This window comes from Python bivittatus, unplaced genomic scaffold (genome assembly GCF_059951505.1).
Source record: "Python bivittatus isolate LINGU-HERP-01145 unplaced genomic scaffold, Pbiv_v1 ctg000970_np1212, whole genome shotgun sequence".
Classification (NCBI taxonomy): domain Eukaryota; kingdom Metazoa; phylum Chordata; class Lepidosauria; order Squamata; family Pythonidae; genus Python; species Python bivittatus.
In genome coordinates this window covers 3,404,013-3,417,439 of record NW_028277121.1, presented here as the reverse complement: position 1 = coordinate 3,417,439, position 13,427 = coordinate 3,404,013, and the positions used below count along the sequence as shown (strand labels likewise).

At 37.2% G+C, this 13,427-nt stretch overlaps 1 protein-coding gene across 4 annotated transcripts in view; it reads left to right on the top strand.

Annotated features, from left to right (window-relative positions):
- CORIN (corin, serine peptidase) overlaps nt 1–13,427 on the top strand; it is a 105,173-nt gene that overhangs the window by 58,359 nt on the left and 33,387 nt on the right. For 3 of the 4 annotated variants that reach the window (XM_088131202.1, XM_088131201.1, XM_088131203.1), the window contains 4 exons: nt 1,060–1,170; nt 1,787–1,903; nt 6,798–6,905; nt 12,402–12,633. In XM_088131202.1, coding sequence (XP_087987328.1) covers nt 1,060–1,170; nt 1,787–1,903; nt 6,798–6,905; nt 12,402–12,633 — 568 coding nt within the window. The remainder of the gene's footprint in view (nt 1–1,059; nt 1,171–1,786; nt 1,904–6,797; nt 6,906–12,401; nt 12,634–13,427) is intronic. The other variant, XM_088131204.1, reaches the window with a different exon arrangement.

Genomic DNA, 13,427 nt, shown 5'->3' with positions numbered 1-13,427 from the left:
GTCCAGCAATGGAGGAACAACAACAACAACCCATCAGGATCAAGAGCTTTTCCTGCTTTCACTATTCAATAATATGTATTGTTTCCCAAAGAGATAAAGATACAGCCATCTTTTATCCTGCTAGACTTCGTACCATAAACATTTGCAAGACAGAGGTAACTCTTTCTAACATGGAAAATGCAGTGATAGGGAAAACTATTGTAAGTCTTCATATCCTGTATCTCTTAAGATAATCTACAGCAGCGTTTCTCAACCTTGGCAACTTTACGACGTCTGGACTTCAACTCCTAGAATTCCCCAGCCAGACATCTTAAAGTTGCCAAGGTTGAGAAATACCCGCGAGAAGCTTAATTGAGTCCCCTGTCAGGATTATAGGTACAGTACTCACAACTGGATCTCCCAAACCCTTTTTCTTCCTGTTATGTTTGGAGATCCAACCAATTTGGTTCAGGTCAGGGCCATGGAAAGATAACGCTTCCCCGTAATTCCATGTGCTTTTTCCTGGTGCAGTTGTGATCCAAGCTGCTGTTACTTGTAAAGGAGAAAGAACAAGAATAGTATGAGTACTTGTATTGTGTGTGTGTGTGTGTGTTTCCAGGGAATAGCAACTTTGTTGAATGGCGCAGGCTGGGCACTTCTTGCTTTTAAAGATGCCACAACAGCTGATAATGGGTAATCTGTATTGCAGACTGTATGGGATTCAAGCACTATGTTTTTCAAGGAACAGATCTTCCAGCACCATTACCTTTTAAAAATAATAATTTTAGAGAAATCAGTTTTGTAAATAAGACGTTTTGAGGTTGGGACAGGCATTTTAATATTCTGTTGGGTCTGGAATATAAGCTAAAAATCCTATCAGATATAGCTAAAACAGGCCTTTGAATTCTGGTCAAAGTTGCCATGGCATGTTCTTAATTATTACACTTACATCGACATTGACAAAAAAGAAAGAGAATTTCTTGAGTTAAGTCAATAGCCTGCTAGCCAGTTATGTACTCAGTAATGAAGAAATATTGTCTGTGTTCTCTTTCTTTTTTCTATCAATATTATCTGTTAAAGATTGTAATCCAGTTACTCAGCATCAGTGTGGAGATGGGAGATGCATAACAACGGACTGGATCTGTGATGGAGATCCTGACTGCCTAGACAAGTCAGATGAAGTCAATTGTTGTAAGTTATCTGATATTACATGCGTTGGCAGCTGTCTTTTTAAGTGCAATATCTTCATATCTGGTGGATTTCCTTGTGAATCTTATTTGAAGTATCCTATTCAGCATAATCCAACTCAACTATCCATTTCAATATAAAGTTTATATTTAAAGTGCTATGTTGATAAATTATTAGTATGAAATTACTATATGGGGTCCCTTCCAACCCTGGGATTCTGCAATTATACTTTGCTTGTGTGTGTGCCTTTGAGTCAATGTTGGCTCCTGGCAACTGCCCGGACAAGACCCTGCAGTTTTCTTGGCAGTATTTCGGAAGTGGTTTGCCATTGCCTTCTTCCCAGGGCCGAGAGAGAGTGACTGGCCCAAGCTCACCCAGTTGGCTTTGTGCCTAAGGCAGGACTAGAACTCATGGTCCCCTGGCTTCTGGCCTGGTGCTTAACTACTGCACCAAATGGGTTCTTTGCTCATTTCCTCATTATTTTAACAGTGTAACAGAAATAGCCTATTTTTATCCTATTTTGTATTTGTAGGCTATCCAAATGTGAATGAAGTAACTCATTGTACTTTATAAGAAACGGAGACTCTGCAAAATGATCAGAACCCCTTCTTGTTTCCAGCATGCCATAGCCAGGGACTGGTGGAATGCAGAAATGGACAGTGTGTTCCTGGTGCTTTCCAGTGTGATGGAGACGACGACTGCAAGGATGGAAGTGATGAAGAAAACTGCGGTGGAAGTAAGGGCATACCGTATGTCACTCCCTACTTAACTTGCTGGAGAAAAGATCTAAGATCTTCCTTTGGAAAAATAAATGTTTCTTTTGTTCTGTGGGTTATTTTGAGGATGGTAGCTCAGGCTGTTCATTTGACAAATACCCCAGTGTTCACAGCTTGAAGCACAATCCACTGTGAGAATTTCACATGGGTTTGGAGTCCTACAATATTTCTGCACAGCAGTCGCCATTTTGCTATGCACCGTTGTTCTGATTTTGTTCCTTCTTGGCTATAGATGCACAGATGGGATTTTTAAGAGAAAATCTGTCTTGCCACTTCCCTCCTCCCCTTTTTCCTTTTATTGTAATGTTGTAAATCAAGATGCATTGTATTATTTCAATGCAGATTTCCATGCATTAATGTTTATATAATATGATAAAAAGTTATTAACATTCTATTATTTAAAAAGCTTAAAGTATTGAAAATAAAAAGGAAAGTAAACGTTCTATCAGTATCAATTGCCATTTGGGATGTCAGTATTACAAATATAAGATTATTTAACTTTCCATCCAAAGCTGAATATAAGATAAAAAGAAAGAACCACTGCAATTCACATCAAAATATTAGTTATGTGATAATAATTTCAGTCTTGAACTAATTACTTAATATTAAGATCTTCATTGTATTGTTAATTAGTGTGTATGTATATACTGCATATGTTTATATATTGATAAAAGGAAATAAAAAATAGGCAAAGCAAGTTTAACAAAAGTTAAAGTATTTAAAAGTTAAAATACCTAAAAACACAAAAGAATAATAATAATAATAATAATAATAATAATAATAATAATACTTTAAAAAAAAGAAAAGAAAAAAAATATTGATTTCTGTCTCAACCCTTTGAATGCATTTACTAATTTGCAATATTTATTAGCATTCAGACCCCCTTAAAAGCCAAACTGTAGGTGGTTATATTTACCAAGCTGCATGATGTGTTGTCTGTATGGGAACCATGCTTGCTTAAATTTAGTTAAACTTTTATTGTCTATATATATTGTTAGTTTTGCCATTGCTGCGTATCCTCCGAGTTTAAGGTCTCCTTCAGGTATCATCAGGATTTTATTCTTCTTCCAGTGTTGAGCAAAGTTCCAATAGAAGAGAATATATGTAGTCCAGGGTTGCTCGATCGTAGTGTATTTGGCTAGGTCGGGTGTGTTGTGTAGTAGTGTTGCCATGTCGCACACAGAGCGAATATTCTATCAACTCCCCACTACCTTGCCTCCAGAAAATCAAAGACTTAAAAAATAGAAGAAGATGAAATTATGGTCTCATTCGATGTCACAGCACTATTTACGTCCATAGATCCATAGCAGCAATACTACACACCCAACCTAGCCAAATACACTAAGATCGAAATACCCAGAATCATGGACCTCATCAACCTACTTGCAGTCTGATGGACAAATATACCCACAAATCAAAGGAACACCAAGAGATCACCACGTTCAGGACTCATAGCCAAGAGTGTAATGCAATGTCTAGCAACCACATATATAATCAATAACATCACCTCTTACTTACTTACTTAAACAGCCTGACTTTTGCAGGTTTCCAAGCAACCCTGAAAAAAAGACGCTGCTGCTTTAAGAGTCTTTTTATAATTATCCAAGCTTATAAGCCTTATTATTTACCCTGTCTAAATGCTTCGGTCCAAACTAGACTGTTCTCACCTTCTGTGGCTAATAACCCCAAACATGAAACAGGAGGGACAATCATACAGTATGATAACAAATGTCTGTTGTATTCAGTGCTCAGACATGTAGGTCACCCGCTGCGTGGCCAACATTTATTGTAATCCAGATATATTTTCACAGATGGGTCACTTTGCCTGTTTTAAATGATGGGTCTTGGAGACAGGCTCCTTTCTAGATGTATAATACTTAACCATCCTAAATACATAAAAAAAAGAGGGAGATGGACTGAAATGTAAATTAAAAACATTAGCTAAATCAATGTTTTTCAAACTTGGCAACTTTAAGGTGTGTGGACTTCAACTCCCAGAATTTTGAGAGGTGAAGTCCACACATCTTAAAGTTGCCAAGTTTGAAAAACACTGAGCTAAATAGATGAAATAGCTTCAGAAATGGGAAAGAAAGCATATGTGGAATCATGCGTAGAAACCATAAGGTAGTACTTGGGGCATGTCATATGTGTGATTTATAAATGAAAATAATTTTTTTCATATGGCTCTGAAGGAAATGCAATTAAGGGGTAGGTAACAGAACTGCCGTATTTCATCTGCGAAGCTGTCCAAAGACATGTGTTTATCAGAATTCTACTTAGGCTGTGGGGTGATTAGCGGAAATCCATGCTAGCTTTATAGGGAAAAGAGAAGCAACCCCCCCCCCCCATAGGACATGGGGAGATGATTATATGTGAAGTTTCCGCTTGCAAGTAGAATTATGCGAACAGATTGCTTTGACATATTTCTCTAAATCCATATTCAAAAGCCTGTTCAGATGAAAAGCAGCTGAAACAGTTCCATAGCTGTGGGTTACGATGTGCATTTTAATTATATACAGGGTACTTGTTACAGAGTGTAAAACCTCTCTTCTACCCCGATCCTTCTCCAGATCTTCTCCAAACCACTCTTTCTCCACTATTATTGGGAGAAGAAAAACAGCAGTCCTGATACTCTAACTGGGGAGAGGAGATTAACCTTGTCCTCTCAATAATCCTTAACAAGATTGCTGTTTTCTGGCCAGCAAGGAAATAATAATTACAAAGTTCTTAAAATGTATTTATCACATTTGCAACTTTTCTTCCAAGAACTCCTCAACCCTGTTTTACCTTTTCCTCCTAGGAAGCGGTGAAATAAGTTAAATCTAGCTATACGGTAGTGAATTTTTAAGTCTACCCAGTGGACCCAGAAGGGTTTGTATCTCGTGCTCTTCTGGAATAAAGGGGATCAAAATGTGTTGGGGGCGGGGGGGAGGGAAAGCTGTTCTCCGAGCACTGGGAAAGCAGTTTCCTAATCTTATCTGAAGAAGGAAGTGAACCACCTTCTGTACCACCTTCTGCCTTCATCGTTGCCAGGCTCAGATGAGGCTCATTTATGAGAGCCCTGGGCAAAAACAAAGACTGTATTTGCAGGACTCAACAGGCACCACTTCCCACATTCATATATAGTTGGACCTACTGGACTTTAACAAATGTTCTTCTGGAACATTTTGTTGGCCATTCTTGGAGGTGGGAGGTGGGGGTGGGATGGCAGAAACCACAACTGTCTTTCAGGGACATTTTTCACTGTATAACAATTGCAGAACATTTTTTTTTGCCTTCATTGTTCACATTTTTTTGAAACACTACAAAACGTACATTTTCCTGCAATCCAATCTTTGAAAGGTATCTCATTTGTATTATTGCTATAGTATATCCTGAGATGACAAATGCTCTGTGTGCTGTTTCCTTTTTCAGAAAATTACTTCTAGATTTCATGCATTGAATTTATCAACACTGAAGAATTCTCATAGAATAAAAGACTCAACTAATAATTTTCAGCCCAAAGCTGAGCTGAAATAGAAGTGCTAAGTGTTACTTGTGGGTATACATTTGGGCAAATGAAATGTGTAAGGATACACCCATGTTTGAATAAATGGACAAGGCGTAACATAGTTATGGTAGGAATAAAAGTTCTGCTCTTATAAAAAAGAGGAGTCTTTTATTGATTGACGTTTGAGACATTTCCCCCCCCCCCCAAATGATCTCTGAGAGTTGACATTTAGGGGGAAACATCTCAGCTGCCCAGCTCAAGTTACCATCCAGTAGTCCCATAAATCATGACAAAATTGCGAGGTCTCAACTGCCCAGATCATTTAAAAAGAGTCTTGGAGGATGATCCAGTTTAATGGATCCTTACTTCTAACAAACTGAAATCTTACTATATTCTGTCCATGACACTGGAATTCTTCCAAATCCCTTTGTCCAGAGACAACTGCCCTCCTAAGTGACAAATACTAGTCAAGGGTATGCTTTGACACATACATTGGGCCAGATATTAATGGGTTCCACGGAAGACGTAGAATGTTGTACTACAATCGGTTAGGATACTTTAGCGTAGCATGCTTGTTGAAACCCCATCAAAACATTAGCTTTGGGGCAGTGGACATCTTCCTCCAAGATATCTTCTAGCAACCAAGCCAAAGAAACACCTAGGCTATAAGTTGGGTAGAAAACTAGCGTAATCCTGTATTTCTACTCTAATGATAGATGCTCATATTAGAATCTGAAGGACTATAGTATTGCAAGATTTTTCTACCATTTGTTGTCAATTTCTGTCGGTAGCTCCCATTCAGGTAAATTCAGGAACCCTGTTGCAACTGGCAGTGGCCTTCAGTAATACATTTTAATTACTATCTGCATAATAATGATCTGTGAATTTATTTAAAATGAAAGGCAAGAATCCTGTTGTGATAATTTCCTTCTTTTAGGAAAGGAGGATATATATTGATAGTCATCACATTGTATTGTTGAAGTTTCTACAAAATTACTGTTGTTGCCCATGGTCCTTTTCCTCCTTCAGTACTTCCAAAGAAGGAGGAAGAATATATCTACTTGGGATGTAGGTATCTGCAGGAGAATAATAAATTTTACAGAAGGAGGAAAAAAGAGAACCTAGTATATGTGAAGTTTTCTGTTGGTATCTACAATAACTTATTAGAAGCAGTCATAGCCAGGAAATGAGAAAAGGCATAGTTTTTCTCCACACTCGGTAGCGCTCAGGTGATAAATTTATTTTTCTCCTTCCTGAACACTCTGGATTGTGACAAGTGAACAGAATTTTGGAAGCCAGATGACTCTTGGATTCTTATTGTTTAATTCATGAATGAAGATAAGATTTTGTTGTCGTTGTTCTAGGTCAAACACTATGTCATGAAGAAGATCAGAAATGTAATTCAACCTCCTGTCCTGATTCCTGTGGCCATTCTCCTCTCTGTGACATGAATAACAGCCAAGCAAACTGCAGTGAGTAGCATATTGGTTTTTGAATTGTTGCCTCTTCTGTACGCTTTCAACAGCTTCTATGTTTCTTTTTTTAATACTATTTTTATTAAAAGTTTTAACTACAATAATAAAAGATAATACAAACTAAAAAAAATAGAAAGAGGGAATAAAAGGTGCAAGAAAGTAAAAAAGAACAAATAAAAAGAGAAAAGAAAAGGAAAAAAAACCCCAAGACAGCAACTTCCCACCCTCATCACAAAAAGTATAAACAGTTTCACTATTTCTTGTTAACTTACTTAAGTCAACAAATATAAAACCCTTCATCCCATAACTCAACTCTTAACTACAGGCAGGTCCAATAAACGTCTTTTCCAACCCAGGTGCCAGCAAAAGTCCAAACAGAGCCCTAAAACAATCACATGTGTTAAGAAATAAAATTCATCATTCTGTATCTCACCTTTTAACTGCAAGGAAATCCAGTACACAGCGTCTTTTCCAGCCCAGATGCCAGCAAGTCGAGAAAGAGCCCCCCCCAAATTCCTAACTATAGGCAAGTCCAATAAACAACATCTTTAATAGCTTCTTTGTTCTATTACTGACAATAGTGCACTTCAAAAGAAATACATTTGTTTAGTTAGTTTTGGATTGATAGTCATACAATCACACTAATGAAAGTGTTTTGATTTGATCACACAAGAAGCAAAGAGTCATATGTTACCCCAACTAAAAAGACACGTTGTTTGTGTCCATCTTTTCCAAGTTTTTATTCTCACATGCTTCCTGTCCTTTCTTCTTCCAACTGGGCTTTCCTTGTTTTACAGTTTTTCAAAATACATTGTGAAAGAATGAACAATCAGATGTGAAAGCTGTTCTGGGAATCTGCACTCTTTTTGGTTTAAATGTACATGGTTCAGGCAAGAAAGTGACGTTAATACACAATATGTTTAGATACATGCCCATTTTTCTTTGCAGTTTCCGTAGTGATGGTCCCTGTACAGGGTGGGGGGCAGGAAAGTTCACTGCTCAAAGACAGAGAAAATTCTAGACGGGTTTGGCGTCTTTGTAAGTCTCTGAGGAAGACTTCTGTGTGAAATGTATCTTGCTCATCAATATAAATCAGTTTCCCCTGATTTGGGCATCCTCTGGAAGTGTGGGGCAACTCCCAGAATTCCCAAGCCAGCAGGACTATTGCTGCAAACTCTGGAAGTTGGTCCATACGTTTACAGGGCATGCTGGTTGGCAATGCTGATACAGACAATACTAAACTCATGATCTGAACCATAAAAGGTAGAAATCTATGTTCCTATTTGAAACTTTGTGTTGTAGCAAACAAAATGGATGTTTTTGGATATCTTTTACTGACATTGAAACGTGACAAGGACAAGGTCCAGCTCCCTACTGAAAGCGGTCTGAAGAAATGGCTGGAGAAGCCTCTGTGAGTGTGCACACTGGAGTGGAGAAGGGTCTTTTTCTGCCTAAAAACTCAGTGGGAAATTTTCTGAAAGATATTTAGCATAGGCAAAGATCCTGTCTGTTGAATGCACAGAGAACTCTAAGGGGGAGAAAAGCAAGCAGTCTTTCATAACTAGGATGTGTTTATTGAGTCGTCAAGGTTGAATGGAGAGGAGGCTGTTGGTGCAGTTTTCTATTTCTTTTTTCTTTCTTTCACTAAAATGAGAAGGTGACAATGAAAAAAAAGTTTCCACAAAGAAGTAGAATGTAACTTCAGCTCCAGGTGTTATTTCCTCTAGGTGAAGAATAGAAAGAGCATGTGAATTTGATTTTAACTATAAACTTGTTTGGGGTAAATTTCTGGGGTCAAATAACATTTTTTGTTAATTAAAAAAATCTCATTATAGTAGCAAACCACTTGCATATAGGTCTCTTTTTCCACAAATTTGATTTTGAAGAAATTCTGAAGCATCAGAGATGATTCATATTTGTGTTACATAGCAGTTGTTCCATGGTTAATAGTAATATGTTGGCAACATATAGGCTATTTCTAATAGTGTTTCTTTCAGATGTGTTGAATTGTCTCTTCAAATTTTTTATTATTCTGAAAGCTAGGGAATCAGTGATGAAAAATAACCCACGTATTCCAGTTATGAGAAGAAAACCTTAACTGTTGGTCATTTGATAGGAGAAAAGTAGCTGGAAGAACTGCAATCTTTTAGGAGAATTAGAAAAGACAGAATAAGAAAAAATAAAGAGAAGTAATTGTCCTTCTCAAGAATCTTATGCATTATTTCATCCTCATAAGTTGTAGGTTTTTTTAAAAGAGTCTGTTTTAAAATTCATCTAAGTTTTCATTTGTGAAACAACTTTAATTTAATTTAATTAATTTAAAAAATAAATAAAAAATAATAAAAAATAAAGAAACTGGCTGATGTCTTAATAATTAAAAGGGATATACAAATAACAAAGCAAGAGAGTAACATGGGTAATTTTTCTATGTTGGATTTACAAAAGAGTCTTGTGAAAGCTTTGAAGAATTTTGTGAGAAGGGACAAAGAAAAAATGAAAAGAAATCAAGTTCTAGAATCTAGGATATTACAGTGGTACCTCTAGTTACAAACTTAATCCGTTCCGTGACTCTGGTTGCAACTCGAGTTGGTCTCAAGTTGAGGTAAAGTTTCCCATAAGGTTCAATGTAAATCCGGTTAATCCGTTCCGCCCTCCGAATCTGATCGCACCCCGAGGTAAATTTCCCCCATAAGATTCAATGTAAATACAGCTAAACAGTTCTGAAACATATGCATTTTATTTTTAAACCTCAAAAACCTTCCAAACGCCACAAAAACCTTCCAAACGCCACAAAACACACCACAAGCCTCACCGCACATCTCCTTGCTACCGCGATCTTGCCCACAGGAAGCCACGACCGCGTGGCAGCAGGGAAAATGGCCGCGGATCCGGTTCGTAAGTAGAGGCGAGTTCGTAAGTAGAGGTAAATTTTTGGGCCCAGAGCTGGTCGTATCTCGAAAAATTCGTAAGTAGGGGCGTTCGTAAGTAGAAGCACCACTGTATTTGAAGGGACTAAAGATCAAGGTTGTTAGACGTAAAAGGAAGGAATTTAAAGTTGGTTTATTTGATCAAGGTTAAAATAGGTATGTTGTTATCTCTGGTAACCCTTAATGGACTTTCTCTGACGTCAGGATTGAAATGAGGCTTTATGGATTTGCTTATAGATAAGAGATGGGATATGGGAAGAAGAGATCATTTGTTGTATTTTAAAAGAAGGTGATAAGTTACTAAAATTGTTTATACTAGTGATGAAGGGAGAAGCCACTTCTTTATATATTTCATTTCTTTTTCTTTACTATATTCTCATTTTTTCTTTCTTTTCTATTTTTCTTGCTCTTTTTTCTTTTCTGCACCTTCTATTTTTTATTCTTTTATTTTTTTAGTTTGTATTAGTTTTTATTGTTGTATTTGTAATATTTAATAAAATTACTATAAAATATGTAGCCATGCACTATCCTGTTATATTATTGTGCTATACCATGTCATGAAATACTTTTGAATGTTCTAGAAATGACAAGGGAGGGAAGAATTATCATCATAGTTGCTTCCAGACAAAAATAATTTCATTATTTCCTATCCATGTCTTCGGTGATGTTGACCTACTTGTGACATATGTTCAAGACTGATCTTAGAAGTTTGCTTCTGAAATGAGGATTGTTTGCATATGTGTCATTAATGTTGCCAAATTTATATAAATCTTCTGTTGGCTGACAACGTAGTTTAGGGTTGCTTCATATTATGGTATGATTTTAACAAACAGTTTTCATATTGTTTGGTTCCTTAGAAGGACATTTCAAAGACAAACTGAGAACATATGTCTGAAATGGCGGAATAATTCTTTAAATTGAAAATTAAATTCTTAATGGCACATAAATAAAATTAGGTAGAGAAGCAGTAGGCCCTATATTTAAAAGTTTACCTAAACAACAAACAAGCAACAGACAAAAAATATCAACAGACTGATGAAGCAGCCAGATGGTTACTGCAACTCAGAATAGGTTTTCAACAGGAGATCAGAACCTGTAAAAGGCAGAGGCAAACACCTGTCCTTAGGAGAACAGTGAAATGACTGCCTCAGAAGGATTAATCAGATTTTGGATGAAATTACAAGTAGCCCTCACTTAATGACCACAGTTGGGACCAGCAACTCTGTCCTTAAGCGACACAGTTATTAAGCGAAACATCATGTGACCTTGACAGACTTATGATATCACTTCCCATTTGGTTGCTAAGTGAGACATCACATGACTGCGACATGTGATTTTACGCTGGCTTTACATTGACTTTGCTTGATGGAAGCTGGCTATGAAGAACGCAAATGACAATCATGTGACTGCAGGGTGCTGCGAAGGATGTAAATGTCAGGACTGGCCATAAAGTTACTTTTTCAGCATTATTGTAACTTTGAATGGTCACTAAACAGGGCAGTCGGTAAGTGAGATCTACCTATACTATAGGGATAAATTTATTTATTTAGTATTGAATTTGTACCCTGTCTTTCCATTTATACAAACAGTCTAAGGGAGCTTGCAACAATAAAATAGAAAGTATAAAGCAAAACAAAATTCATACAATTAAATAAAAATTAAAACCAGTGATTAAAATAAATTGCAATTAAGAGCTTGGCAAAAGAGATGTGTTTTGACCCTCTTTCCCCATGTTGGAAGAGCCAAAAAGCATATCCTTAGGAGTGCATTCCATAATCTGGGAGCCTCATATTTGACACTTGAGCTTCTGACAGGAGGGGCGTCTTCAGAAGGACCTTTCCAGCTCGTCTAAGAAACTGAACAGATTCATACAAGATAGATAATCCCACGGATAATCAGATCCTAAATTGCTTAGGTTTTAAAGGTCAACATTATTGCCATAAATTGGTAGCCAGGCCAGATCATTCAGCATAGGCATCATATGATCCCTGTACATTGCACTGGTCAACAGCCTGACTACTGCATTTTCACCATACAGCAACAGGTTACAAGGTAGCAAATGGTCACTTGTTCATTTTTATGCTAATTACTATTGTTGGCAGATGCCATTTTAATTTTAATAGGTGGTCTTTGAAGTGGCATGGTGACTTTGGTAATTGGGACAAGCTGTTTGGATAAGAATGAATTCACACCCTTAATAATAGTGAATTCATTCAATATTGTAAAGAAAGTTGAAATGCCCCTGCAGTGATAAGTGTGGGAAAATTGTCAAGCACCCAAATTTTGATCACATGTCTGCAGGGGTGCTGCAGTGGCCATAACTTCGGGAACCAGGTGTAAGTGCTATTTATGTAGTGCCGCAATAACTTTGAATGGTTGCTGAAGGAATGGTTGTTAAGAGAGGACTACCTGTATTCTTTATTGAGATTAGGAAAAGGTATACCATAATGCATCCGTCTGTTTTTCTGGCAATTTCTTGGGTAAACGATGATTTTTATAACTAACATATACGTCTAGAGTAATTGTTTCTGTATTTTTAAATTGATTTCTGTTTTATTCTGCCCAGGTCAATGTGAACGTATTACCCTGGAATTATGCATGAACCTGCCTTACAATTATACTCATTACCCTAACTACTTTGGCCATCAGACGCAGAAGGAAGCCTCCATTAGCTGGGAGTCCTCTCTTTTCCCAGCCTTGGTTCAGACTAACTGCTATAAATACTTGATGTTTTTTGCCTGTACCATCTTGGTGCCAAAATGTGATCTTCAAACAAATCAACGTATCCCGCCATGCAGGTAACATGATCCTGATCCAGCAAGACAATTCTTGTGTTCTTTCTGGTTCTGCCTTTGTAGCACTTGTCTTGATTTCTTTGGCTTTCAGTACATATTTCCTTACTTTCAACATTTTCAGCATTTCAGCACGGGCATGTCTGGCCATTTGTATGATGCCGTTATGAGGTCTGTGCCATTCTGCCCCACTGATGCCAATATTACTTTTGGGACTGTGTAAGAGGAAACAACCAAACCTTCATCTTTTTCTTGTGGGGAGGCAGAATGCAACTGATGATGAACAAGAACTTAAAGCAGATCAAAGGTTTTGTGGAATAAAGAACTGTCAGAACTCATCCACAAGCTCTCTCCGGAGCATGTTTTAGAATGAGTGTGTTGTTTATTTAGATAGGAAATGCAAGGAAATTGAGGATCACATTCAGAAGGAAGGGGCAAGCAATTTACTTAAGATAATTACATAAATCAAGGGAAACTTTGATGCAGAGATGAGTACAATGAAAGACAAGGCAAAGATTAACTAGAGGAAGAAGATAGAAAGAAGAAATGGCGTGAATGTGCAGAAGAATGTTCCCAAAAGATGGCAAAAACAATGATACGAACAAAAATGGCTGAACTAGAACCAAACATTTTGGAAAATAAAATACTGCTACCAACAAAACTACAGAAATTGATGAAATACCAACACAGCTATTTTAAATTGGTGCCGTTAAAGTGATATTGAGTTTGTAAGAAGGTATGGAAAGCGGGGGGGGGGGGCCTGAAAAAAACTCAGAGTATTTTTTTTTTGGTGTACCGGA